The sequence below is a fragment of the Centroberyx gerrardi genome, chromosome 10, assembly GCF_048128805.1.
Source record: "Centroberyx gerrardi isolate f3 chromosome 10, fCenGer3.hap1.cur.20231027, whole genome shotgun sequence".
Classification (NCBI taxonomy): Eukaryota; Metazoa; Chordata; class Actinopteri; order Beryciformes; family Berycidae; genus Centroberyx; species Centroberyx gerrardi.
This window is the reverse complement of record NC_136006.1, coordinates 6,081,591-6,106,669: the sequence shown is the minus strand read 5'-3', so window position 1 is coordinate 6,106,669 and position 25,079 is coordinate 6,081,591. Positions and strand designations below refer to the sequence as shown.

The 25,079-nt window shown below is 41.8% G+C and overlaps 1 protein-coding gene across 1 annotated transcript; it reads right to left on the bottom strand.

The window, feature by feature from the left end:
• Window positions 1-7,278: 7,278 nt before the first annotated feature.
• Window positions 7,279-24,512, bottom strand: rrp1 (ribosomal RNA processing 1). The gene is made up of 16 exons (XM_071899070.2): window positions 24,346-24,512; window positions 23,778-23,860; window positions 21,903-21,960; window positions 21,697-21,782; window positions 20,941-21,002; window positions 19,533-19,662; window positions 17,151-17,215; window positions 16,048-16,277; window positions 14,948-15,087; window positions 14,243-14,340; window positions 13,300-13,319; window positions 13,051-13,209; window positions 10,418-11,760; window positions 9,702-9,872; window positions 8,961-9,027; window positions 7,279-7,691 (listed from the first exon to the last, which is right to left on the bottom strand). The coding sequence occupies exons 1-16, from the start codon at window positions 24,470-24,472 to the stop codon at window positions 7,489-7,491; spliced, it is 3,042 nt and encodes a 1,013-aa protein (XP_071755171.2). The 5' UTR covers window positions 24,473-24,512; the 3' UTR covers window positions 7,279-7,488.
• Between the last annotated feature and the right edge of the window lie 567 nt (window positions 24,513-25,079).

Genomic DNA, 25,079 nt, shown 5'->3' with positions numbered 1-25,079 from the left:
GTGCCAGTTTTGTCTGCCGGTGAACTCCCAACCTCACATCTACGTGACCAGAGGAAGTTTTCCTTTTGACGGTGGTTTTCGATCATGTGCCATCGTGACCCAAGAGTTCACTGATCACCTTCAGCCACACAGGAGGAAATGGTCAGGGCAACCAGCTGCTGTGGTGTTCGGTCTGAATGAAAACCTGAAACTTTTGGGTCACGGCAACATAGCACACGGCACATGATTGAAAACCACTGCTCAGATCCTTTAGCTCAGGATGTGATATGTCCAGTAGAGGCTTTTCAACAAATCTGTTAGTAACCTCAGCTGGCACTATGAAGGCCCATCTGAGAATTGGATGTGCAGAAATAATGTCTAAATATGAGGAGAGATACCTGAAAAAGGTTGTTGTGATATGAGTGTGGATCAATTAATTATCATTATAAAACTGAATAGTTTGGTAAGGTTGATTTATTACCAAATTTAGGTTATTGTGACACAAAGCACTAGTTGTACTGAGAAGAGTCAGCTCAGTTAAACTAAACAGTTTTTGGCTTTGTTAGCTAGCTAACTAGCCAACAGGCTAATTTAGCAAAGCAGTGTTAACATGCAACTACTAGCCACTATAACTCTATTAGCTAGTGTGCAAATTGGATAGTTTCAGGCAACAGATAGTTAGCTGACCAGATAGGTTAGCTAGCTAACAAGCTAACAATCTAAACACAATCAGCTCAGATGTGTCAATGGCAAAATTATCAGTCAAAGTCAGCACAGAAATTAACCATTACTATTCAGTTATGTATAGACGGACAAGTTGTAAGTGTAGAAACACAATGTGCTGTTCACAACTTCGTTGCTCAAGAGCTGAGGACCTCCAATATGGCCGCCAGAGGGTGCGCTGCGTCACCTGAAGCCCTGTATAATCCTTTGCAAAAACTACTTCCTAGTTCCTACTTCCTCCTCTCTTCTGATGCTTTTAAGAACATCTCACATCTCTTTCAGACCCTTTGACAATAGTAAATGTATTTGCCTGTGTGTGTGTGTATGCATGTGTGTCTCTGTGTGTGTGTATGGCCATGCAAGTTTATGAGTCTGGTGTCCCAGTTTGGGGTTTTCAAAATGCAGACACTCACTTGAACTCATTGTGAAGGAGCCTGCAGCCAACCCTCCAGCACTGGATCATGATGTGTGGGAGGAGCAGAGTGTCCACTGGCTGCCTGACTGCCCAGTATCTGTCAGACCAGCAGGGACAACAGGAGACAGAGTCGGGGTGCTCTCTGCCAGAAAGTGGCCTGCTGGGTTTTCATCTTTGAGACTTTAATTTCACTGCTGACATCAATAAGATGGCTGAATCGATTGGTTTGCCTGCAATGAGCAGAGAGGAGGAACTACCATCTTTCTGCAATTTCAAATGTCAGACTGACCGGATCGAAATACACCAGAGACAAACTTCATGACTTGATTGGTAGATAGCTCACAATCATGGCGGGGGTTTAAAAATAGACAAATAGTGAACAAAGGGTGTAATGGATGTATGTAATCCATGTCCTGACCTTCTTCTCAAAGCTGGCATCTCTTTGGATCGGTCATTGCCAATGAAGAAGCATCCTGATGACATTACAGATTGTAGTCTTTATTGGTGTCACTGTTAGCTTTTAGTTTAGAGGGAAAGTTAATAATGATTTGACCCTGATAGACTATAGGGATACCAGAGAAGAGTGATATTTGCTTTGAAATGGATCACTTAGGGTAGCAATGAAGAGACTTGACTATGTAAAGGTTAAAGCACTAAATTGTATCCCCATCTCTGAGGGCAATGAAACACAAGACAACTTCTTGGGCAACTCTGATGGGCAACCACGTCTAAGGAGTTGCCTCAGCATCCCACAAAACCATTTTGTTGCCTGGAACCATTTAATACATAGGTAATTTGATGGGGTTTGTTGCATGATTTGTATTTAATAAACATTTGATGACCACATGATAGCCGGCCTCAGTTTGTCTTGGACTTGACTGAGATGGTCTTGACTACAACTTTAATAGACTGGTCTAAACAATAATGTCACAGCAACAAAGTGCTTTGCTGTTTAGAACAGTGAGTGAAACCCCATCATTCGGTGTCACTCGGTGAATTGAAAGTTGTTCACTCAGTGTTTCTGCAAGTTCTGCAAAGGAGTGGGATGTTGACAAGTGGTGAAATGCACTGCAGAGGAGCTGGGTCCCCGACGGAGGTCTGCAGCCACTGAAACACGGGTCCAATCAGTCGCTAGGAGAACCAGCACGGGATGAGGAACCCCTGGGCCCTGTTCTTCGTATGCAGATAGCTGAGTTACCTGGATATGTTTGTTGACAATTGACATAAACCTGGGATTTTCTGTTCTTCAAGAAAATTTAGTCTAACTGGTAACCAGAGCAGCTTCTTAAGCTCAAACCTGCAAAAACACAGGTTTAGTCAGAGTTTACCCCATCCATGAACTCATTTCCAGACATGACTGCACCTTTCCTTAGAGAGGTGGCAATAGATGAAGGTGCTATTATAATTAGACAGGCTTCTAGGTGAAAACATGCATCGAGAAATTACCAAGAACTCAGACAGTTTTTTGGTTAGTCGAGTAGGTTTAGTAGGTTTAGTCGAGAAGGGATTATTTACCTGAGAAACTTGTTGGATCTGTACATTAAAGACTCATCAGAGAAATGCAATAACAGTGACACAAACACTGTGTATTGTGCTCCGCTTTTTCACCAATGGCACTTTCTTATGCTCAGTTGGCGACGCTGAAAATCTTGGCAAAATGTCTGTGTGCCGCACCGTTAGGAAAAGGTTTCTAAATGTATTTGTCACATTTACTGGGCCATGCAAGGGTACACACTATTAAAGAGGGGTTTTATACAACCGCAGGTATAAAAATTCATTAACATACCATGACTTTTAATCTGTTTCATTAATCTTAATCTGCTTAATCTGTCATTGGAGCAGTGGATTGTGGAGTAGTAGTGGATTCCCAAATCCCACTTAAGGCTCCATCAGGACCAAATTAGGGGAATTTTGTGAACAGGAGGAGCTTCCACAGCATTAATATAACCTACACCAATCTGTGTAGGCTGCCTGGAATGGACGTAATTACACAAATCAACATTTTTCTTTCTTTTTCAGATGATCTTTGACTCACCTGCCTCATGTCCGATGTTGACGTGTCCAGGGTCTGTACACGACTCAAGAATATTCAGGGAGTCCAATTTGTGTGCAGTGTTTGAGCAAGCTAGGATACCATGCATACACCCTCTGAGGGTTTGTACCTGACAGGGTGGGATGTAATACTTGCTTGTGCTGTGCTACGCTGTGTAGCCACCATAAGGAAAGAGAGGCTCCCTGCAGTTGAAGTGCAACCTGATGAAGACCTTGAGCCAGTGCACCTTGGCCCATTGTGGCCCATTACTCTGCTTTAATTATTTATGTTGTATTCTTTTGAAGGCTACTTCATTTTCTGGGATTAATATAAAAAAATAGCCACAAAGCAATTATTTGGCATTGATTTTTTTTTTTTTAATGGGTGTTCTGCCTGTAATGGAAAATAACAGACTGAATATTGTAGCCATTCATTTTATGCTTCCTTTTTCGACCTTCAGTATTTTAAGAGCCCATACCATACCTCGTCTCCTGCTCTGTATTTTGAATTTCAATTTTTAGGTCTTTTTATAGAGGGGTCGGTCATCCTGCTCAGGCTCCTGAGATTCAGGGTGATGGTTATTCAGTTGCTCATATTGCCTTAATATTACTCAGTCTCACCAAGTTCAGCATGAACTCCCCTCTCTGCCCTTCGTCCAGCAGAGTCTCCAGCTGCATCTGCCCTAAGAGAGCAGTCAGGAATGGTATCTTCACAGCCAGAAGTCTGTTATAAAACACAACACATGAGACCAATTCACAGTAAAAGAACTAATTCTGAAAATCCTGACAAAGTTAAAGAAAAAAAAAAGGAGCTGACATGAGAAGGTTCACTACTGGCAATAGTGTCGCCGCAAGCCCTGCAACTTAAAAACAAAGTTAAACTAGCAAGCCACAAAATTTGGGAGCAAAAAGCTTAGAGCTTATGGATAAGTTCAGTGAATTTGTTCCTATATATAATGAGTCTCTTCCATCCCTGCAGCACTTGGACCCACAGACAGTATTGGCTCCAGAGTCACCACGAGCTCCGCTGCCTCTTGCTGCTAACAATGAGTCTGAACCTTAAAGGATCACAGTTTACCAGTTTGAAGAACATTTTAATATTTCATTTTGACTTGTGTCCTTTTCGGACCACGGCCACTGGCTCTGAGAATAAAAATCTAAAGAAATCATAGGCTGTGGGCTCATTACAGGCATGAAAAATGATATCCTTCCATTTTGAGTAATATGCACAAAAAAGATCAAAATAGTTTAATTAATTAATTAATTAATTAATTAATTACCTCTATAGGTAACTACAATGATGGAATATGGGCTACAGATGCAATTGTAAATAGTACTACTAATTTAATTTATCTGCAATTTTCTGCCACGATTGCTCTCTCATTTTCACGGCTTCTGCAGTGTTGTTGCATTTCGTGGTTCAAGTATGTTTTTGTTCCTCAGGCCTTCTCTTTCCTTACTCAAGGTCTCATCTCTCTACTCATGTTCCCTCTATTTCAAGCGCGCTGTTATCCAAGATCACTACAGTGAATCCAAATGTAATAAATCTATCTGCCGCCTGCTTTCCAGGAACAGAGTTAGCTGCATGCGCATTAGCAAGATTATTTGAATTTGGCTCACATCATATTAGTCTGAAGCAGCTGAGATGTCCACCATTTGAAAATAGTCGACACCGGTTACAAAATGAAAGCTGGCATGCAAGTGAAGCACATTAGGGGTTTCTATTAAGGTTATGAGTCATCTTAAAATCTTTGCTGCAAAACAGTTAAGGTTTTAAGGACAGAATCATCTGTATTTTTGGAGTACTAGCTTGTGAATTTAAGATGAAAATATTCTCCCAAAATTGATAATTTTAGAACAAAACCCTTCATATTGTGTCCTGTAACTTGCTCGGGGATTGAGCCGGTCTCCAGGCCCTGATCCAGCTGAAGCAGGCTCAGTTTATTGTAGCTCCCTCCTTTATCGTCCCGCTGCTGACCTGACAGCCAAGGGGCAGAATAATTCTCATTTATCTCTGGGTTGAGAAAATTCTCCAACCCTTAGGTTTATGAAATCTTTTGAAAACCAATTAGATAAGCCCAAATATGAATGGTTGTCAAGCTAAAAACAAGGCTGTTTTTCTTAAAAGTTCCTGAAAAGTTGACATTTGGAGATACAAGATTTTCACCTGATAGCTCCGATGTGCGGCAATTAATTGTGAGTGTATTTTGAGTTATTTTCAGATGAGATTGGGGGATTGTCTTGATGGAGCAAGTTCTAATACATCTAGGAGCCGGTGGTTTCCTTGACCACTTCCATATCACCTCCATGCAAATTTAACCTGCAGCTTAAAGTGATGCTAAGAAACTTTGAACCAATCAGCAAAATTATGATAATTTGCCTTTGCACTACATCTATCACGGCATTTGTTGCTTTATGCAAATACAAAGAATATCAACACAAAACCTGTTTATTTGGGAACGGGGACTATCAGAAATCTGTTCTATCAACATTTGAAATCAGCATGGACCCTCTGCCTGGTGGCTCAAGGCTCAGCTATCAACACTATAACAGGCAGACAAGACTACTGAGAGCAAATTTGGATCTTATTTAAAAACCAACACTTAAAATAACCTTGAATGATTTGCTTTCTTTATAACATTCATTGAGTCTCCTGGCAAACGCAAAATTAAACTAGAATTGAAGTGGCCTGCAGGCAATTTGCTTTGATTTGATGTGAACAAAGGTCGAAGTAACCCTTGTTGAAGAGGTTTGAGAATAATCAGTTGACGGTGTAACATCCTGAAATCACTTAACTGCTAACCTTTCCATTATACTCAACAAACCAGACGCTTAAATTACAGAAGAAGAGCATGAACCAGGAGTCAAGAAAACTGCCCTCGCTCGGTTTGAATCAAACTGCTGTTCATGTGTTAGGGATGTAAGGAAAATTTGTGACATGAAATTTTGTGATACAAAAATTTGACGATACACATTGTGGAGTTGAAAACATTTCAGCTGCGGTCAAATATTTAAGAAATGACATTCAGAATTATCTTTTTTTGCATTGTTTTTTTGCACTAGAGAGCACAAAGTTAAAGGTCTTGGGTCATCATGCGTCCGCGGAGCTCAGCTGAACTCGAGGTAGATTCAAGCAAAACAAGTAGAAGACGCTCTGCTAAGCTTCAAGTCTGCAGTGTGGCAGCATTTGGGGTTTCCAATTAAGAAAACAACAACTGACAAGATACTGACGTGAGAGAGAGGAGACTGTAAACTCCGTCCAGCTGCAGCAGCAGACGGCCGACTTTACACTCCGACTGCTTTGATCAAACGCATAAATGTCTCAACCCTGTAATTTCATTGTTTGTAACCGAGTGCTCTACATTCATTAAAAACATTAAGCACATAATGCTCAATTACATTTTGAGCGCAGATGTTTTCATACCAGATTGGGGATTGTCTCAAAGGAGTGAATTTATAATGCAGCCATATTATACGTCTAGGATCCTTTACCTTGAAAACAAGACAAGCAAGTACTAGATGAGCCTTTTACATTGTTTTAGTGTTCGATCCATCCGTTTTATCCTGTTGCAACGCCTTTGTTTTCTATGCTTTAAATTTTGTGAAGCACTTTGTAACTCACCGTTTTGAAAGGTGCTGTATAAATAAAGGTTTACTTACTGGTAACACTGGCAACATGCTGCACGCCAACATGCTGCACCACAAAGCTCAAGTCGCCGGTACATGGTTAAATGTTGTGTCTGAGTCTTAAAAACGTTGTTGTTTCTCTTCTCTTTTTTACTCTTCAGGCTTATTTGGGGATGAAATTGGTTGTAAATGGCCTTTTAAAACTGGAATTAAAAAGGTCTGAACGTTTTTAACATAACTTAACAGAAACCTGTAGTTACACCGTTCATGGTTTGCACTTTTGTTTTCCCTCTGAAATAAAACTTGGCATTCAGATTTTGCTCAAAATCTAATATTGAACTGTGAACCCTGAGCATCGTGCATCAAACTGAACCATTAGCTGAATGGATCGTTACATCCCGGGTTACTAGTAGTTTCCTTAGCAACTTCATGTTCTGTTCCACTCCCCACACACACACACACACACACACACACACACACACACATAATCAGGTTGAGTAAAATGGAATGAGTACGTTTTATTAAAACATCAGCTCACCCACAAATAGGCAAAGTACCAACATGGAAATCGGATAAGCATAAAAAAAAAAAAAATAACTATATATCTCTTCCAAACAGGAGACCATTTTTTTTTTTTTTCATAATTAAAGAGTTCACATCAGGAACAGAACGAGGGAATTAGATCCACAATCACAGTCTGTCAGAGCGGGACTTCAGAAGAAGTCCGCTGCGGTGGGTCGTTTTTTCGGGGTGCTCTTGGGGGTGACGGAGGTCTTCTTCTTGGCCTTCGGGGTCTTTTTGACGCTCTTGGCGGGCGACTTTAACACACCGAACTTGGGCTTCTGCTCGGGGTCAAAGGGCACCCGCGACGACCCATCCGGACTCACCAGCAGGCTGCGATCCGTCTTCCTGAACTCTGCGTCGTGACAAAAAAAAAGAGAAGGAACAAGGCAGTTAGACGACCCATAATCCATTCTGGCACAAGATCAGGATTTCGTTTTGCCTCTACAGCCCTGTTGAGCCGACAGCTGGTTTTGTTTCATGGCTCTTCGGAGAGTTTTCAGCTGACATAACACACTCTTTAGCGGCCATGATGGAGGTCCTCAGCTGCTGGGCAACGATAGCTGAATACGACGATAACTTTATGACAGGGTTGTGTTTCCTTGTGTAAAAGCTTCTCTATTTCCTTCGTCTTTGTTTACATCTCTATTCTAACATATCTGCACCTTTCTGATCGATCAAACGGTTTCCAAATCCTCATATTCCCTCAGCCGCCTCTGACGCTCTTCAGTGTTTATTGACGACTTATTGATGTTTGATTTAGTAAACCCAGTAACTTTTTTCCAGGAATTAAAGTGTCTCTCTTAGCTGACTATTATACTTCCACCTGATAAGCGAGGCTTCGTTTCAAACCGTCTCTCCGTTCAGTTTGTGTCGGCAAAGACGCACCGCGACTCGCAGGAGCACAGATGCGTCCGGTGCTATGCATCATGGTTGTTGTAGTTCACCGACACGCTGTAAGCGCTCGCAGCATTCAATCTTTGATTGTTTGAAAACTACACGGGCAAGAACAGCCAGCTTCATGCGTCGCACCACACAAAATGAATCCAAAACAAATACCTACTTCATTGTGAGTTTTTGTTATTATTTATTTCCAGTTTCCCTAGATTGCGGTTAACTCTAATCTGCAGTGTAAATAAACGAACACTACGAAGCTGCAGCGAGTGTACAGAAATTTCGAAGTGGCAACGTGTTCGACTGTTTCTATTTGGGGAAAGTTCAGCTATAGTGCTGCTAAGAGAGAGAGAGAGGGTCCAGAGAACCACTCAGCCACTTATCAAGTCCATCTGAAATGCTCTCTTGACTTCCACATCCAGTGAGGAGAACTCAGAGTCATCCAGTGGATAAGTGGGTTATAGTGCTCTTTTTGGGACTGGACCCTCTTTTTCCATCGCTGCAGCAAATGACACTTCCTGAACCTCGCAGACGACCGAACTCTCCGCTGCACCTTCCTCCTGGCAGAACGCCCGGAGCCTCAGCACTCCAAGACGAGGAGGAGGAGGCTCTGAATAAATCAACACACATTTTAAATCGCGCTCTCAATCTACAAAATGTATTAGTTTACCACTTCTTACATGGATTACATCTTTATCACTGCTGAAGTCGAATTACGCCGTTTTCTTACCTGCTGTTTTGTTGTTCTTGAGGCCAAAGGTCACTTTCTTTGATTCTGATTTAGGAGTCTGAAACTTCTGCGAAATAAAAGCAGAAAATCACACAAGGTTACATACAGAACATTATCACCATTAGATTCCACAGTAGAGCTGCATAATTAAAAATAAAAAAAAAACAATAAAACACATTGTAGTAATCAGTATTATGAATATCCTTTTTTTCTCCAATTAATTGTGCACTAGAACTATATTGCTTGGCAGAAGAATAACATTTTATTATACGTTTTATTTATTATTGATTAAAAGTAAAACATTTACCCGCCTCACCCACTAGGCTGGCAAACAATACTTACAGTTTTAAAGAAGACACTCAAGAGTGAACTGATGAAATTCACCATGTAAACTTTGATTTTATTACATTGCTATTATTTTTCATTTCATTCCATGTTCATCACTGGATTTAGTTTGAATTAATTTGTTCGCTTTAGTCTTTTTCATTACTATTGTTATTTTAAGCATTCTCTTATCTTATCATTTGTTAATTTGACAGCTAATGGGGATCCTAATAAAATAAAAAAATAAAATTCTGAACCTTTGCCTTTTTCCATTACTGTGTTACTACTATTTTCTAAAAGCAATAATCCACCTGAAGCAGTGCTTTAGTGATTTTTGCCTCTTAGCTGCTCTAAAACCACTGTAAAGAACGGCATCAAATGTCTTACTGCTTAATTCTGCCGTGTCAGCGTGTTTACCTTCTTGCCAGACAGCGGGGTGCTGGGGCTTCTCTTCGTCTTGCAGAAGAGCGGCGTTGGGATGGAGGCGTTCTTCTGGAAGGTGATGAAGTCGGCCGCCGCCCCCGACGCCGCCCTCGCCTTCTTCTGAGACTTTTTGGAGCTCAGAGGCGTCGACGGCTCTGCAGCATCCTGAGGAGGCAAATCAGCTTTCAGAAACTTCCAGTCCACTAAACACACTGCCTGAATCTGCTGCCTGAATCTGCTGCCTCACAGACGGCCGGGCGGATGTGAAAGATCCACTTGGGAAGCTAATTCTCTTTATGTTCAATTTCAGATGGTCAGACAGCGCAGTCACTGCATCAGAACAATTTAACATAATTAAAAGAATAGTTCACTCAAAAATGTGGTCATTATTTACTCATCCTCATGCCAGTACAAACGTCCAGTACCAGAATACAATGGAGGAAGACTCGATTTCATTAAATAATTGGTAAAATTTTGTTTTTTTCCACTCACAGAGCGATCACATTGCATCAGAAGACTTGGATTATGCTGCAGCTGTATGGAGAATATTTATGGACATTTTTTCCCCTTTTTGAAGCCTAAAGGACTGGACTCCATTCACTGCAACTGTTTGGAAGAAGGCTTCTGTTTCTGAGTTTGTACTGGCATGAGGATGAGTAGATAATGCCCTAATTTAAATTTTTGGGTGAACTATTCCTTTAAATACTCACATTGCCCAGTTTGGCCTTCTTGGCGGCGGTCAGTTCCTCAGCGAGGCCGTTGACCGCTGCGGCTTCCTGAACCTCATCAGCCTCGAACTCAAACACCACCGGGATCTTCCTCTTCTTCTTCTTGCCTTTCTTCCCAGAGGAAGGGAGCACTTCGCTTTCTGGAGGAGCGTCGTCCGACGGGAGCGGCTCCTCGTCTACATCGCCGACCACCTCCGACTCCGCCTGGGTCAGACCAGCCGCCGTCTTTTGTTTCTTTTTCTTCTTCTTGACCGGCGTTGCCACGGTGATCTCGGACGGCGGTTCCTCGGCATCCACTTCCTGAGGCGTTTCTGCAACAGCCGCTTCCTCCTCCGCCGGCTCTTCGGTCTTGGACGCCTTTTGATTCTTCTTCTTTTTCTTCTTCTGTGGTGTTACAGCACTGGTATCTGCGGCGAGCGCAGCTTCAAGCGCTGTGGCTTCTACCTCGACCTGTGCTTCAACCTCGACCTCCTCTGCGTTCTTCTCGGCCTTGAGGCTCTTCCTCTTCGTCTTCTTCTTGGCTGGAGTCGTCGTCTCAGTGTCGCCGGACGTGGCGTCTTCCGCCGAAGCTTCACAACTCACCGGCGTGAGCTCTGCTTCTGCGCTCGCTCCCTCGACCTGCGATTCGTCCTCAACCTCCTCCGCCTTCTTCTCGGCCTTGAGGCTCTTCTTCTTCCCCTTCTTCTTACCTGGAGTCGTAGCTCCAGCCTCGGGGCGGCTCTCCGGCTCCGCTGCCCCCTCTGGAGCATCTTCTGCCTGGGTAACGGGAGCAGGCGGCTCCCCCGCTGCCTCCGTCACCTCGGACTTCTTCCTCTTCTTCTTCTTCTTGGACAAGGTTTCCGGTTGGTCCTCGTTGCCGTCCTGAGGCTCTGGTTGGCTGGCTTCGTCTGTGACTATAACTGATGGTTGTTTTTTTACCTCTATGCACAGCAGAGTTTCTGATTGGCCCTCCGTCTCCGTGGGAGTAACCGCCGCTGTGACTTTTACAGAAGACTTGGAGGTTTCCATCTGTGCCTCCTTTTCCACATCACTGGCAGAATCGACGGCTGAACGCTCCTGACCTCCAGTAGCTTCTGCTGCGTTTTCAGTGTTTGTAATTGTACTTTTCTCAATCGGCGAAACCTCAACCTTCGCCTGTTCCGACGCCGCTGCATTCTCCTCCCCTCCTACACTTCCACCCTCCCCCGCTTTCTTCTTCTTTTTCTTCTTCTTCTTCTTCTTTTTCTTCTTCTTGTCACCATCGGTAATTGAGTCTGCTGGTTCATTGTCGTCTTTTGTTGAGTCTTTGTTTTGCTTTCCGGGTTTCGACCCGTCCTTTTTCTTTCCTGAGGTTGAAGAGACACAGACTTCAGTTACATTATGCACTTCCAGTCATCCAATCATCACAAAAGAACATTATGAACTAGAAGGGCACTCGGAGAGCGCAGACCTCCGCCAAGGTTCGTGCTATTATTGCTTGTTCGTGAGTCGGATCCGGATCCGCTCCAAAATTTTACGGGTTCTTCCTTGGCCCATGCTACACCCTTCCACAAAGTTTCATGAAAATCGGGCCAGTAGTTTTTCCGTAATCCTGCTAACAGACAAACAAACGGCACCGAAAACATAACCTCCTTGGCGGAGGTAATAACAGAATTCATTAGACGAAAGCTCTGGACAGACGGAAATTGGATTTATAAAAGCGGTAGTTCATTTCCTCAGTTCTGATAGGCAGACTCAAGTTCAAGGCCGCTGTAAAAAACCCAATAACAGGTTAAATTAAATAATAATGCCGCAACTGAAGGTCAGCAGTAATACTAGAAGTCTACTGAATGGAAGATTGACATCCATTATAATTACAACAGAATTGCACTTTATTAGAATGTCCAAAATACGAAAATATACTTCCCAAAATTTGAAAATGCATTTCCTAATTTCTGTTCCCTCCTAAAGGTTCTTGGAGAGGAGAAAACAATGATACTTGCTGCCACATTTGTTTCACTGTGTTATAATCTCAGGGATGGTGAAATTGTCTAGGATGCATTGTGTTGTCTATAGGATTGCATAGAATCATATTTATCATATGAACAACTTTTAAAAGAGAGTTTTTATAACTAGGAATTCCTATATTTTTTTTAATTCATACATTTCCTATATTCATCTGATTTGTCCTGTATTATTGTAATATGCTTTGGCAACACTCAATACTACTTGATTCCTGCCATTTCTGAATCTGAATCATTCACTAATCATTTTTTATTTAAGACAAATTACTACTGAAATATTTGTGTTTCTTTGTGTCCCGCCCACAATGCCTTTCTCACTGTAAAGCACGGCCTTCAGTGGTTTATTGTTCAATTTCCTCACATTGTCATTGCATGTTGAAAACCTCATGGTCTGGCTGGTGTTGTAAGTGAAGTCTGGACACAATACAGGCGGCAACAACGCACACATGAGCTGAAGAGACTGTAACGTGTTTGGCTGATTCTTATATTAGCTTTAGCAAAATGCTCCTGGATCGTTGACAGAGCCGGACGACAACACAGTTGGGATTTTCACATGTATCGCTTTATTTAATTTAAACTGTACTTGTCGACAATACAATGCCCGGTCTCCACGGCACTATGTTCTCTAAATACCTTTTCTTTTCTTGGCTGCAGGGCCGCCCTCCTCATTCTTCTCCTCCTCCTCAGGGAAGCCTCTTCCTCTCTTCATCCTCTTTCTGCTGTTGCAGAACATTTCATCATCATCCTCGTCCGTGGAAACCTCCTCTGGATACTCGTCCTGGGGGAAGACGCCTGAGGGAGAAAAATCAAAAATCATAAATTTTTGTTTTTACAGACACCAAACCTAGTCGAAGAAAAAGTGATGACCATCATGTCTCCTACCTTCACTGAGGTCCCGCAGTCTGAGATGAAACATGGGAGGAGAGAAAAGAGGAAAATACATTAGATTAGATTCATGGAAAGATCTCACACTGGCGCTACTTATTGATCAAGATTATTTCTGTGTACACATGTATCTGCAGTGATTTCCCACAGGAAATGAGAAAATAATGGGATGGGAATAAGCTTACCTAAATAAACAAGGTGCACACTATAATGTTTATTTTCCTATCTGCCATTTTGGTTTACTATGCAAGGGAAATAATTCAGTTTGTATTGTGTTTGACAAGTCAAACAAAGGCGACCGGTAGTCATGTGCAGACAGAAAGACAAAGCAAAAATTATGATTTGAAAGGGCATGAAGGAAAAAATCTGCAGTATTTATCTTACTTGCCAATGTAGCCAATTAACATTTTATATCTGGTATGACAACATTACCGTGTTAACATTGGCTAGTTAAATGTAAATGGCAGTGCAAAATGCAGAGACAAGGTCAAGGTTCGCAGCGGCATGAAAAAAAAAAATTGAGGTATTTATCTTAACGTAGCCAATTATCATCGTTTCAGACAGGGTTTGCTGATATTATGGCGTTAAAGTATAAGCACTAAAGTTGTAATAATGTACCGATATTACTTGACTGACACGAAGTGATGCTCCAAAATATTGCTCACAATGCCACTTTTGGCCTGCAGTCGGCCTGGCTGGACGCTGTGCTCAGCATTGCTTTGGTCTCAATTAAAATCAAGTCATTAATAATGGAATTTTAGATTGCTTTTTAGCATTTTTTTATTAAAAGCAGTCGAATTCCCTTGTCAAAGCAGCCTGATTTGGCCCGCTGTGGGAAACCCTGATATGTGCGCGCGCGAGAGAGAGAGAGAGAGAGAGAGAGAGAGAGAGAGTGTGTGTGTGTGTGTGTAATAAGCAGAGTGTTGCGTCTGCTACTCACACTTTGATGATTTTGTAGAGTCTCTGTCTGTTCTGGCTCGGTGTGTTGCTCCGACTGGCTAACTCAAACAGCTTGTCTGCCAGGGCGGTGTAGTCAAACTACAAAACACACACACACACACACACATCCATCAGACACTACTCTTTCAAGGCAATTACATCTGTCCATCATATGAGACGCATAAGAGAAAGATAATTGACATAAAAAGCTATTTAATTTGCCCGAATCATTCACAAAAGTATTCCTTTCTGAGAACAAAAAAGCTATACTGTCTATTTTCGTCTGAAGCAGCCTAGTGATGCACCAAAAATTAAGTCAGACTGTGATGTCGGTCACAGCTGCATGACAAGATAATCGTCCCTCATTGACACAGTCAGAAATAATCACTGTGAACTGAACATTTTACACCAAACCATTTCAATAAGTCCATCAAATCAAGTCAGAAACGATGCCAATCCATTTCAACAAACTCGACACAGAGTTGACTGGAAATGTGCAGCTTTTGATTTGGTGGCAAATGAGTTTCCCCAATGAGGATTAATAAAGCCGTCTAATCTAATCTAATCTTTTTTGGAACGTGTGATAGACTCCAAATGGCACTTGTGAAAAATCAGTGGGAGCTGCATGGGGAACATCTGAAATCCTGGAAGAAAAATAAGTGAAAATCACATCGCTGAGAGGAAGAGCTGAGGAGGAAACATTCACCTGCAGGACCGGTCCCATCTCCCTGTCGCCTGGCAACTCTGAGTCTGAGTCTTCCAGGTGAAGAAGCTCATCATCGTCATCTTCATCTTCATCATAGTCATCATCATCATCATCATCTTCCTCCTCATTTGATTTATTACCTAAAAAGAAAGGAAGGAGGCAACATAATTTATTTTCCATTGTAAAGGAATATGACATCTTATATGACATCACAACTCATCAGTCATGTCAGCACTCGATTAATCAGACTGACGGTAAAGAGAGATGAGCAACAACTTGAGGCAATGTAGACCGGCAATATTGCCTTCAGTGTGTTTTAACGAATGGGAATAAAAACAATGTGGATTTACCTACTGCCTCAAAATGTTTTCTGTGTGTGTGTGTTTGCTTCGAGAGCAAAACAACAACCAGCGTCTGAAATTAACATTTTCTCTGACCTGCCAAAGGCTGAGAAACTGCCTGCTGAGAATAATGTTTACCGGCCAAAATAATACACATTTTTCATTTAAATGTCACTTGTACTCATTTTCAGTGCATTTCATGTATAGGATCAGGTATTGTGTGTTAATTTAAAACTTGCTCACTCACTTCTTGGTCTGTTATTTTTAAATTTGTGCGATTCATGAAGGGCAGCAGAGGTTCCCAGCCAGTGTGACAGGCGACCCTTATTGATTAATCTACCAAAGATAAATTTGACCAGTATTTAGCTCTTGGCGGATGGCAATTTCGGACCCCGCAAACAACGTAAGGTAAATTTTAATTCCATATTGTGCTTCAATAACAAGACAAATTCCAGGTTTGGACTAAACTGAAATTAGGCCTGCACAATTAATTGTGTGTAATCGTACGTTTTTAGTTTCTGCAATTAAAAGCTGTAGAATATTGTTGTATCGGTGATAATTAAACGTCACTCAGATGGCTGACTGGATTTGAAAATAGTCAAGATGTTGATCCAATTAAAATTAGTGTGATTGTGTCAAATTATTGTGACTGATATTAGAGATCACAACATAAAATACTCACTTTAATTGTGCAGACATAACTGAAACAAAAAAAAACTCAAACACTTTCATCTCCAGTCTCTTCATCTAGAGAATTACCATTGATCTGCTTCCCTTTAGCTTTCTTCGGCTTTTTCTTGCCGGCTTGTTTGCTCATTTTCATTTCCTCCTTTTCATCTTCCTCCTCCTCCTCTTCAGAAGCCTGTCCTGAGTCGGAGTCGGAGCCGTCCGTCGCTTTCATCTCCTTCATTAGGTCTTCAATAGCGAAGGGAGCCTGGTCGATTATGGCGCTGAAGATGCTGCTGCAGATGGCTTTGAACAGCATCCGACTGGAGAGGCAGAGAAGAAGAAAGGGGAAACGGAGAGAGAGAAAGAGAAGTCATCAGGCAGCTGTTTGACTGTACGGATGTGAGCGACAGTGCTGGAACAAGAAGAGGAAGCTTTTTCTGGGCTTCACGCAGTTTCAAAGTAGTAGTTTCAAACCTACAAAGATTGTCAGTGTGAAAGAGTAGCTGTGAAATACATCCCCCAATATTGATTTAGGTGGAGATCTGGGTTAACGTGTGTCTTTGTGTCTTTCTTGGTATGAAAGTTCTCTGCTGGCCGAATCAGAGACTCCACAGACGCAATTTCAGGAAAACTTTCTGCAGATGATTTAAGCTATTTGTGATGATAAGAGCTTCCCGAACCAAAAGATTTTACAGTTCACTTCACCACATTTAAAGTTAGGCAGCTATAAACAGAGTAAATATCTGTAAAAACTTGTTTACATGCAGACTAACTTTGCTTTACAATTTACTAGAAAGTCATGCTCCAGATGAGATAAGATAATAAGGTGCTCCGTTTGTATGTAGCCTCATTTTTTTTTTATTTATTTTTTTTTTTTTAAATTGAATGATTAAATAGTTGTATTTTTTGTATTTTTTCCCCCCACACCTTACACACATTCACTGCTGGCTTGTGAGCAAAACAAAATTCATCTTGGATAAAAAATTTAATTTAAAAGTGTATGTTACCAGACTGGCTACTGGAATCCAACTCCCTAATAAGTGGCTCCACATGACTGTTGCATTTTACATTACTGGGTAACTTTTGTAATTATATATCTCTAGCATAACAATGAAAAGACTGATAGTGACGATGTGAGGTAACGATCAATAAAGCAGATTAACAGGGGAACAGCTGAGCTGGTGTGAACTTACTCCTTGGTTTTCGCTGCTGTTTTGCAGAACGGCTCGATGAACATCAAATTCTGATCAGCGGTGAGCTGCGAAAAGGAAAAGAAAAGACTAATTTGTAAACCACATAACGTCACAGAAGAGTTGTTTATCCTCTCAATGAATCCTCATGAGCTGAGTCAGTGATTAATGAGTCCTGATTCATAACCTCAGCCGGTGTTTACAGTTTAGGTATTTAGCTGAGGCTCCTATCCACAGTGACTTACAGTGTGTGGCTTCAATTCATAAATCAGACATGACAAGCAACCAATATTAACAAGGTCAAAGGTCAAAGCCAAAGTGCCCTAACAATAACCCTGTGACCTAAAAACGATCATGTGAGAGAGAAGTGCTAGGAAATGAAATAAAACGACAACTTAAATTGTCACAGCACAGTGGTGAGATGCATCATTCCCCAAAGTTTGGTAAAAATAAGATCTGCTGAGTCAGAGATATCTGGTGCGACAGACGGACGGACAAAGGAACGAACAGAAGGAGGATGATCCGTAGTCCTTCACACGATTACATGGTGGTGGAAAAAAATAAGAGCTGAGGGAAAGAGAGGGTGAAGTGAATTTTGTTGCCGAGGATAAAGAACAGATTAAAGCAACCGAGGACAAAGATTTGGGAGACGGGACAAGATTCAGTGGAGAGAGGGCGACGCATTTTAAGGACAAGCTCTTTATTTGACTCGTTCATCAGGCTCCATGTTGTTTGTTAGCTTGCTGGAGACGAGATGAGAATGAATAACATCCCCCCTGGTTATCACAGACAAATTGACCTTATTAACCAAACACATGAGGGATGAATCAAAAGACTTGCTAAGCCGCCGTCTCCTGCAAAAACTGGATTATGCCTTTGGTCGTACGCCTATGGCAAATTAACTAGAACTTGAACAAAATATATCAGCATTGTCTATGCGGGCAATATGAGCAGAGGATTATGGGGAATGCATTCTCCTTGTCAACTATATATATATATATTTTAGGAGAAGAACGAGGGAAAAACAATACTCATCTATCCACTGTCCTCTTTTGTCAAGCAGTATTTGCAAATTTTACTTTTGGATTTATTTTAAGCTGCTGGGCGGGTGATGTTTACCAAATCAGGGCTTTTCAGATAGTGTCAGGTAAGCTGTCAAACACAGAGGAGTAAATAGATTTTTAAATACACAGTTTAAAGGGGCATTAAGTCCTTTATCCACCTCTATTGGCGATTAGTAGGAACTGCAGAACTCATCTCCTCCTACACTAGTGTCTAATACAGCCCCCCCCACCCCTCCTGTCACCTTGAACTACGGTGGCCTGTAACTGACACAAGCAATAAAGTCACATTTTCACATTAGTAAGCTACGAATTAGAGCAGAGATCCAACAGAAACCTCTAGTGAAGAGGACATATATCTGTGCTAAATACTGGAATAAAAATACAGAACCATCTTCCATCGCTGAACAGTTGAAAATGCCGCTGGGTGAGAATGGGGTGGGTGGGAGTGTCCTGCAAGTCCAATAGGTGGGAAGTTTTTGTCCCGAAAACAGAGAACGGGCTGGAGAGTGAGTTTTGAAAGGCAGAAATCTCAGCACCTGGTCAGGTAATCTTTGGGTCATTGACTTTGTTTACATGGACAGCAATAATCCGATAGGAACCTGATTAAGACAATAGTCTGAATAAGAATTTGCATGCAATTCCACATAAACAGCAGTTTCTGATTACCTTAACCCGAATAAGGTCATAGTCAGAGTTAGATTGAGATGTGGAGTATTCTGATTTTAGCCTCATTATTGAAGGGCATTTCAGACTGTAAACACCTTAATCCAACTATAACTATTGGAGCATTCGCCGCTTTTTGAGACACAAGCGACGACCCGACTGCTTGACGACGCTCGCTCTGCCTTCCAGCGGTTGCAAACTTGTTTACAGAGGAAAAAAGACGACTGACAGCAGGAAAAAGAAGCCCCAACATTTTTGGGGTGAGGCTGAAACTGTCACCATGCTGCGGCCATGGAAAAGTCTGTTAACCTAACCCTGCACCTTCAATAAAGTCTTAAACTGTCCATCTCTCCAGTGATTCTCCTTTGTCCTGTTAATCAGACTTTGCTCTGCAGCATGTAAACAGGAATATGAATGGGATAGTTCTATAAGCAACACATGTAAACAGCTTAATCAGAATATTGTCTTGTTTAGAATAAGGCCAATAGTCGGATTATTGCTGTCCATGTAAAGTAGTCACTGTTATCGATCAACAGCTCCATCAACCCCCCGTTTACTGCCCCATTAGTAGAAATCTCACTTATTTGCCCCTTTAAAGCAAATGCAAAGGACCTGAAGGTGTCATTGGACCCAGGTGTGGTTTCCCCTGCTCCCGTACCTTTGTTGAGCTGACAGCAGCCAGCTCCGTCATGTAAAGGTCCAGGATGTGGAACTGCAGGCCGCTGGGCGCCGCGCTGCCGCTCTGCAGGACCTGAGCCGTCAGCACCTCCAGAAACCTGCCGACCACACTGAGCAAACACAGAAACACAGGCAATAATGAACAGAGTGTTGAATTCAAATGATATGGCTGCACCGTTAGAGCTCAAATTAGATATTGTGATCATGATTATCAGTCTTGATTTGATGAACTACATTTTCAGCATCTTATATCAACATCTTGACTATTTTCAACTACAGCCAACATACTAAATGAAAATAAATGTTTCTTTTTTTTTTTTTTATCAATGTGTTTGTTTTCAAGAATAGCAAACAAAAACAACAGTCAGTAATTACAGACAAACTTCAGAAAGAAGTACACAAAGAATAAGGAACTTACTTAGAATAACGTACAAAAAAGTAAATAAAAAAATCATAAAATAAATGGAAAAAACAAACAAAAAACAAAAAACAGCATAAGGGGAATTATTAGCGATGACAGCCGTTATAAAATACAGAGTGAGTGGATGTACTATTGAGTGACAAATTATATTTTTCAAGTGCATGGGGTGACGCAGGTATCCTTCCATTTGTCAAATAGGGGTTGCCAAACTTTCAATGTTTCCATTTAATTTAAATTACTGTTGTTGCAAACCTTGCATCTCCAAAATGTAGCCTAAACTTTTCAGGAACTAAGAAAAACTTTTCTCAACCCATAGAGATTCCTGTAATCCTTCAATTGAAGTCAAAACATAGATATCACCAAACCTGGGAATTACAAAGTTTTCACCAGACAACAATATACTTAAGAACCTAAATTCTGTCAGAAGTCCTGTACTAACTGCTCTACCTGTCCACACTGTGTCCATCAGTGTAAACCTGTCACTTAGCTAATTAGTTCTCAATTACTCTGTCGATTAGTTCCATTAATTACATTAATTACAATTGGCTCTGAGCTCAGTGTGCGAGGCAGAAATGGACTTTTCCATCAACAGGTCAGAGAGGCAGGAGGATTCATCATTTCACCGGCCAGCTGAATTCCTTGGCAACTAACTGACCAAATTTGGCCGCCTGCAAGAGCGGCACGTTCAGGTGACAGACAATTTCTGAGTGTTTGGCTAGGCGCTTGAGTGTGCTCGACTGTGACACCCACACCACCAAATGTCATGACTTCTTCATAAAAAATCAATGGAAATCTGGTTGATATTTGGGAATCTTCTATATCATGAGTGAGAAAACAATGTGTGTATGGCCTTAACCACACAACTGGATATTATATGGCTACTGTAAATTTTAGCAAGTTAATTCAAATAAAATATCAGGTTAATCTATACAGTGTTTATTCGTGTAGACAAAGTTTTGAATGTTACCTGCTGTCCCAGTTCTTCCTCTTCAGCACCTCAAAGCTTTGTCTGAAGACGAAGCGAACCAGCTGTCAAAGAGAGGGGAAGAAGCCGTTTCTGAGCAACCAAAGCATCTGAAATCGTCTTCAAACTCGTCACTCAAACATACCTTATCACAATATTTGCGAAACTTCACTACTGAGCCCTTCGTAGAACGATTTGTTGATTTTTAGGGTTCGTTTAGGTTCACACTGCCCAATTACAAGCGAACCAGATTTTGTTGGAGGCGGGTCAAAACAAATCTGATTCCAGTCTTTGTAACTTTAGCTAAGCAGGAGTGATTTAAAAAAAAACAACACATTATATACTGTAATTTTTGAGCATCCCAACAATAATACCTGAGAGGGCGTTGTTTACTTTGGTTCTGGGTACGATGATGATGATGCAACAGGTACGAGGAGCAGCTGAGTACCGCTGACTGTACCTATGATCGCAGTAAGAGCGCCCTCTAGGGTATTACTGCTGTAATGTATGCAATACTTAGATTAACTAGCTGTTGTATACAGATAGTTTTATCTAGAGGTTGTGTACTTTCAGGTGACACAAAATGGACTGCATTTGGACTGATTTACATGGACTGCACATGTGCAATCATGCTGGCTGGTCAGGCGGCTTCACAACACGATTCTTAACACGAAGGCTCCAGTTATTCAGAGAGACGCATCACATCGCTGTGGCTACTTTAAAGAGAAAAGGCTAATTCTGCTTTCTCCTCACACTCACCTGGAAGAACTTGTCCATCCGCAGCCTGTCAATCCCAGTCCACTCTCTTTTGACGGTCTGCAGGAAGCTTTCCAGATACAAGAACTCTGCAGGGAACAGTGTAACAGCGTCAGAGATGAGACGGGTCTCAAAGGGTGCAAATGAGACACTTCAGTCGCTCATTTCATCACCCCACGCAAATGTGACATCAGACGGGGGGAACTTACGGCCGTCAACGTGGTTGAAGCTGTGGATGAGGCCGGAGATCTGGTTTGACAGCTCCTCCTGCGGACCGAGAGCAAAGACTGCATGAATACAAAATCCACTCAGAGAAGGGAGAGGTGGTAGGAGCTGGGAGCGAAGGTGCAGGAGGACACGGTGCCATCATGATGATCACAACCGGGGGATTATCCTCTCTGACTTGTGCAGCCTCTCACCGTCTCTGAGCATCAAGATGTTGTCAGGTCACGATGTGAATGTTGCGCACCTCATATGTCATTTCAAGGCTAGGCAGGTTTATTTACATAGTACATTTTGTACACAAAGGCAATTCAAAGTGCTTTACACAAAGTATATAAGAGATTAGATAAGAAATACAGGATAAGATAAATAAAAAACAAATAAAAAGAGATAATAAAGTGTATAAGAATTCAGGGGAAAAGAAGCAACACTGCAGCTAGTGTTGGCATAATACCAGAATATTGACTTCAACACCAATATTAAGTTTAATATTTACAAATTTGACAATACTACGATACGACAGCAAACAGGAAAACCCATCAAGCAATGTGTTACCACACATAACTTGCATGGCATTTTTGCAACTTTTCCCACAGTGGTTTTGATGTCAGTTGGGTGTTCATCTTTATCGGCTCTATAAGTTAAATAGTTCCATATTTGGCTCCTGGCACCAGTTTGTCAACCAGTTCAAGTGGACTGGAAACCAGTTCAAGACTTGGTGGACTGTTTGATGCTGTTGTCATGTTTTCAGCTGCAGCGCAATCATTCTGCTTTTAACTATTCCAGTCCGAACGTTTACCCCCTCTGGAGGTTGAAATGGAGTTCCAGCTTGCAGAACACATATAGTGAAAATATTGAACGTTTATAAAATTCAATACTGAATTCCATATTTCACAACGGCATTGAAGTAGTACTGAGATTTCGGTTATCATGACAACACCAACTACAACTACTACATATTCTGGCTGGCCATGACAACAACGCCTCCTCCTGCCTATTCCCTCTGGTTTTTAATTGGCTATCTTTGGAATAAGAACGAGGAGAAGAGAACATTATGACAACCAGGCAGAAACAGGGACTGGTGGGCAGTGTAAGTGTGTAAAATGTCTCCTGTGATGTGTCGCATCTGTACCCCCAAATCGGAGGTAGGGATCTATCCCAGAGTTTCCCTGCGATTGAATAAGTGAGGTGGATCCTGCCTGAAAAAGCTTCATTTAGAGTGCTTCATTAGTATGGGTTTCAATGGAGTTTTAGTGTCACATGCTGTTTCTTTCCATCCTGCCAAGAATAAAACACTCAGGAGAAAAACTAAATCCATGAAATTTTTACATGAATATGGCCAAATTTAAAGATGTTGCACAAAATATCAGCAACTGGCAGCTTCAACCCAAAAATATCAGTATCAGCCTTCAAAAACCCATATCAACCTACGCCTATTAGCCCACTTCACTGTGTTAACCACTCTGCTTTTGTCCTGGTTACTGATTCAAAAACCAACTGAAGGTTAAGGACAAACGTTCAATCAAGCTGAAACACGTCGGTCAGTATTTAACTATTCAACCACTAATGTAAAACCAAGGCTTTTAACTGTTGTTCATCACAGCAGAGTGCGTCGGACCCCGTTTGATTTCCAATACATTCTTGTAACACCCGTTCCTAAGAGCACCTGTTGACTGCTTTCTGTCCTGGACTTCTATGGTCCCAAGTAGCACTCCTAATCTTTGCCCCCCCCCACCCCCAAAACTGAAGGCAAGACTTCCCTTTGTATCATGGCTGACCTGGTCTCCGTTCCCTGTCAATCACATACTTGCACCAGCCAGTATGTTCTCCCATCCTGTTGGTCCGTAACTGGTAGCCCATACCTGCAGTAGTGGTTTATCCTGCATCCAGAGGCAGTAGAAGAGACCTTTCCACAGCTTGAGCAGCTCGTCACCCGAGAATCCACCTGCACACAGGATGGAAACAAGGTGTGCTTACTGTAGGATGTTAAGTCATCCACAGACACAAACTCACATTACACTGTATCAAGCAAAATGACAAAGATGATGCTCTGAGGTGTCTTGTCTTTGCTGCAGAACATCTACTAGGTGGTACATGTCAACTGAGAGTTAGCTACACAGAAACTAAACCTGTCGTGCATGTTCATTTGACCTGAGAGCTGCTGCCTCCACACGTGTGCACTTCCATTCACTTTAACTACATCCGACATGCATGTGACTGGCAGCATTTACCTCCTGACTGACAGTTCTGGGTAGTAAACCAACCCGTCGTATAACGTTTCGTACACACAACTATTCATTAATGAGTCGTTAGTATTCCTATGTTAAAACAGTCACTCCTCCAAAGTTAAAGCTAGTTGGTGTTTCCCTGTGTGAGAGCTAGCTAGCTTCAGCAGAGCTAAAGCTGGCTAACGCGGACATGCTAGCTCACCTTTGACATGCTGTGACCGGACGCTGATGTATTTTCTTAACTTCTTTATCGCCTTGGTCCGGACCGGCTTCTCGTTGGAAGCTAATCTCTGAGCGAACTGGACCTCCGGCTCCTGTATCGCCGCCATGTTCCCACAGCTTCACGTGGAAACTCTTCTGAACCTACTTTGCTTTCCTTGCTCTCTACGCGCGTGGTTTTCCCCCGACGGCGCAGAATGATGACGCCGCGCAACGTGTGTTAGATGCTGTTTCCGCACAGTACCACACAGCGGCAGCGTATGACTGCTGCTCGGTCACTTTTACACGACACTTTTTGGAAAATACTATTGATTACAGTGAGGAATGCAAAGTTATTGAGTTACAAGCAGAGGTGTGACCAAGTCAACTTTGCTGAGTCCCAAGCCAGTCTCAAGTCTTGGGGCACAACCAAGTCTCAAGTAAAATCCCAAGTCTAAATATAGATTACCAAGTCAAATCCTAGTCAAGTCCATGTCATTAATGTCAAGTCTAAATGTAGAACAGCAAGTCAAGTAAGAACAAATCAAGAGAAAACTAAATATCTAGGACTTTTCAATGCAATATGGTTTTAATAGGATACAAACTTGGTAAGAGCATCATGAGTTTGATTTCTATAATTAGTTTCAACTTCAATAAATTCAATCATTCCATACAAATTCAGAAAACAGAATTTAAATTCAGTCATCTGCTGGAACAAATCTCATCACTTTCAATCTG

Coding starts and splice junctions, on each gene's coding strand:
- rrp1 (XM_071899070.2), bottom strand. CDS start 24,472: ATGGCGGCGATACAGGAGCCGGAGGTCCAGTTCGCTCAGAGATTAGCT. Junction 13,320..14,242: donor CTCTACAAAATCATCAAAGT/GTGAGTAGCAGA, acceptor GTTTCATCTCAG/ACTGCGGGACCTCAGTGAAG. Junction 9,028..9,701: donor CCCCGCTGTCTGGCAAGAAG/GTAAACACGCTG, acceptor TTTATTTCGCAG/AAGTTTCAGACTCCTAAATC.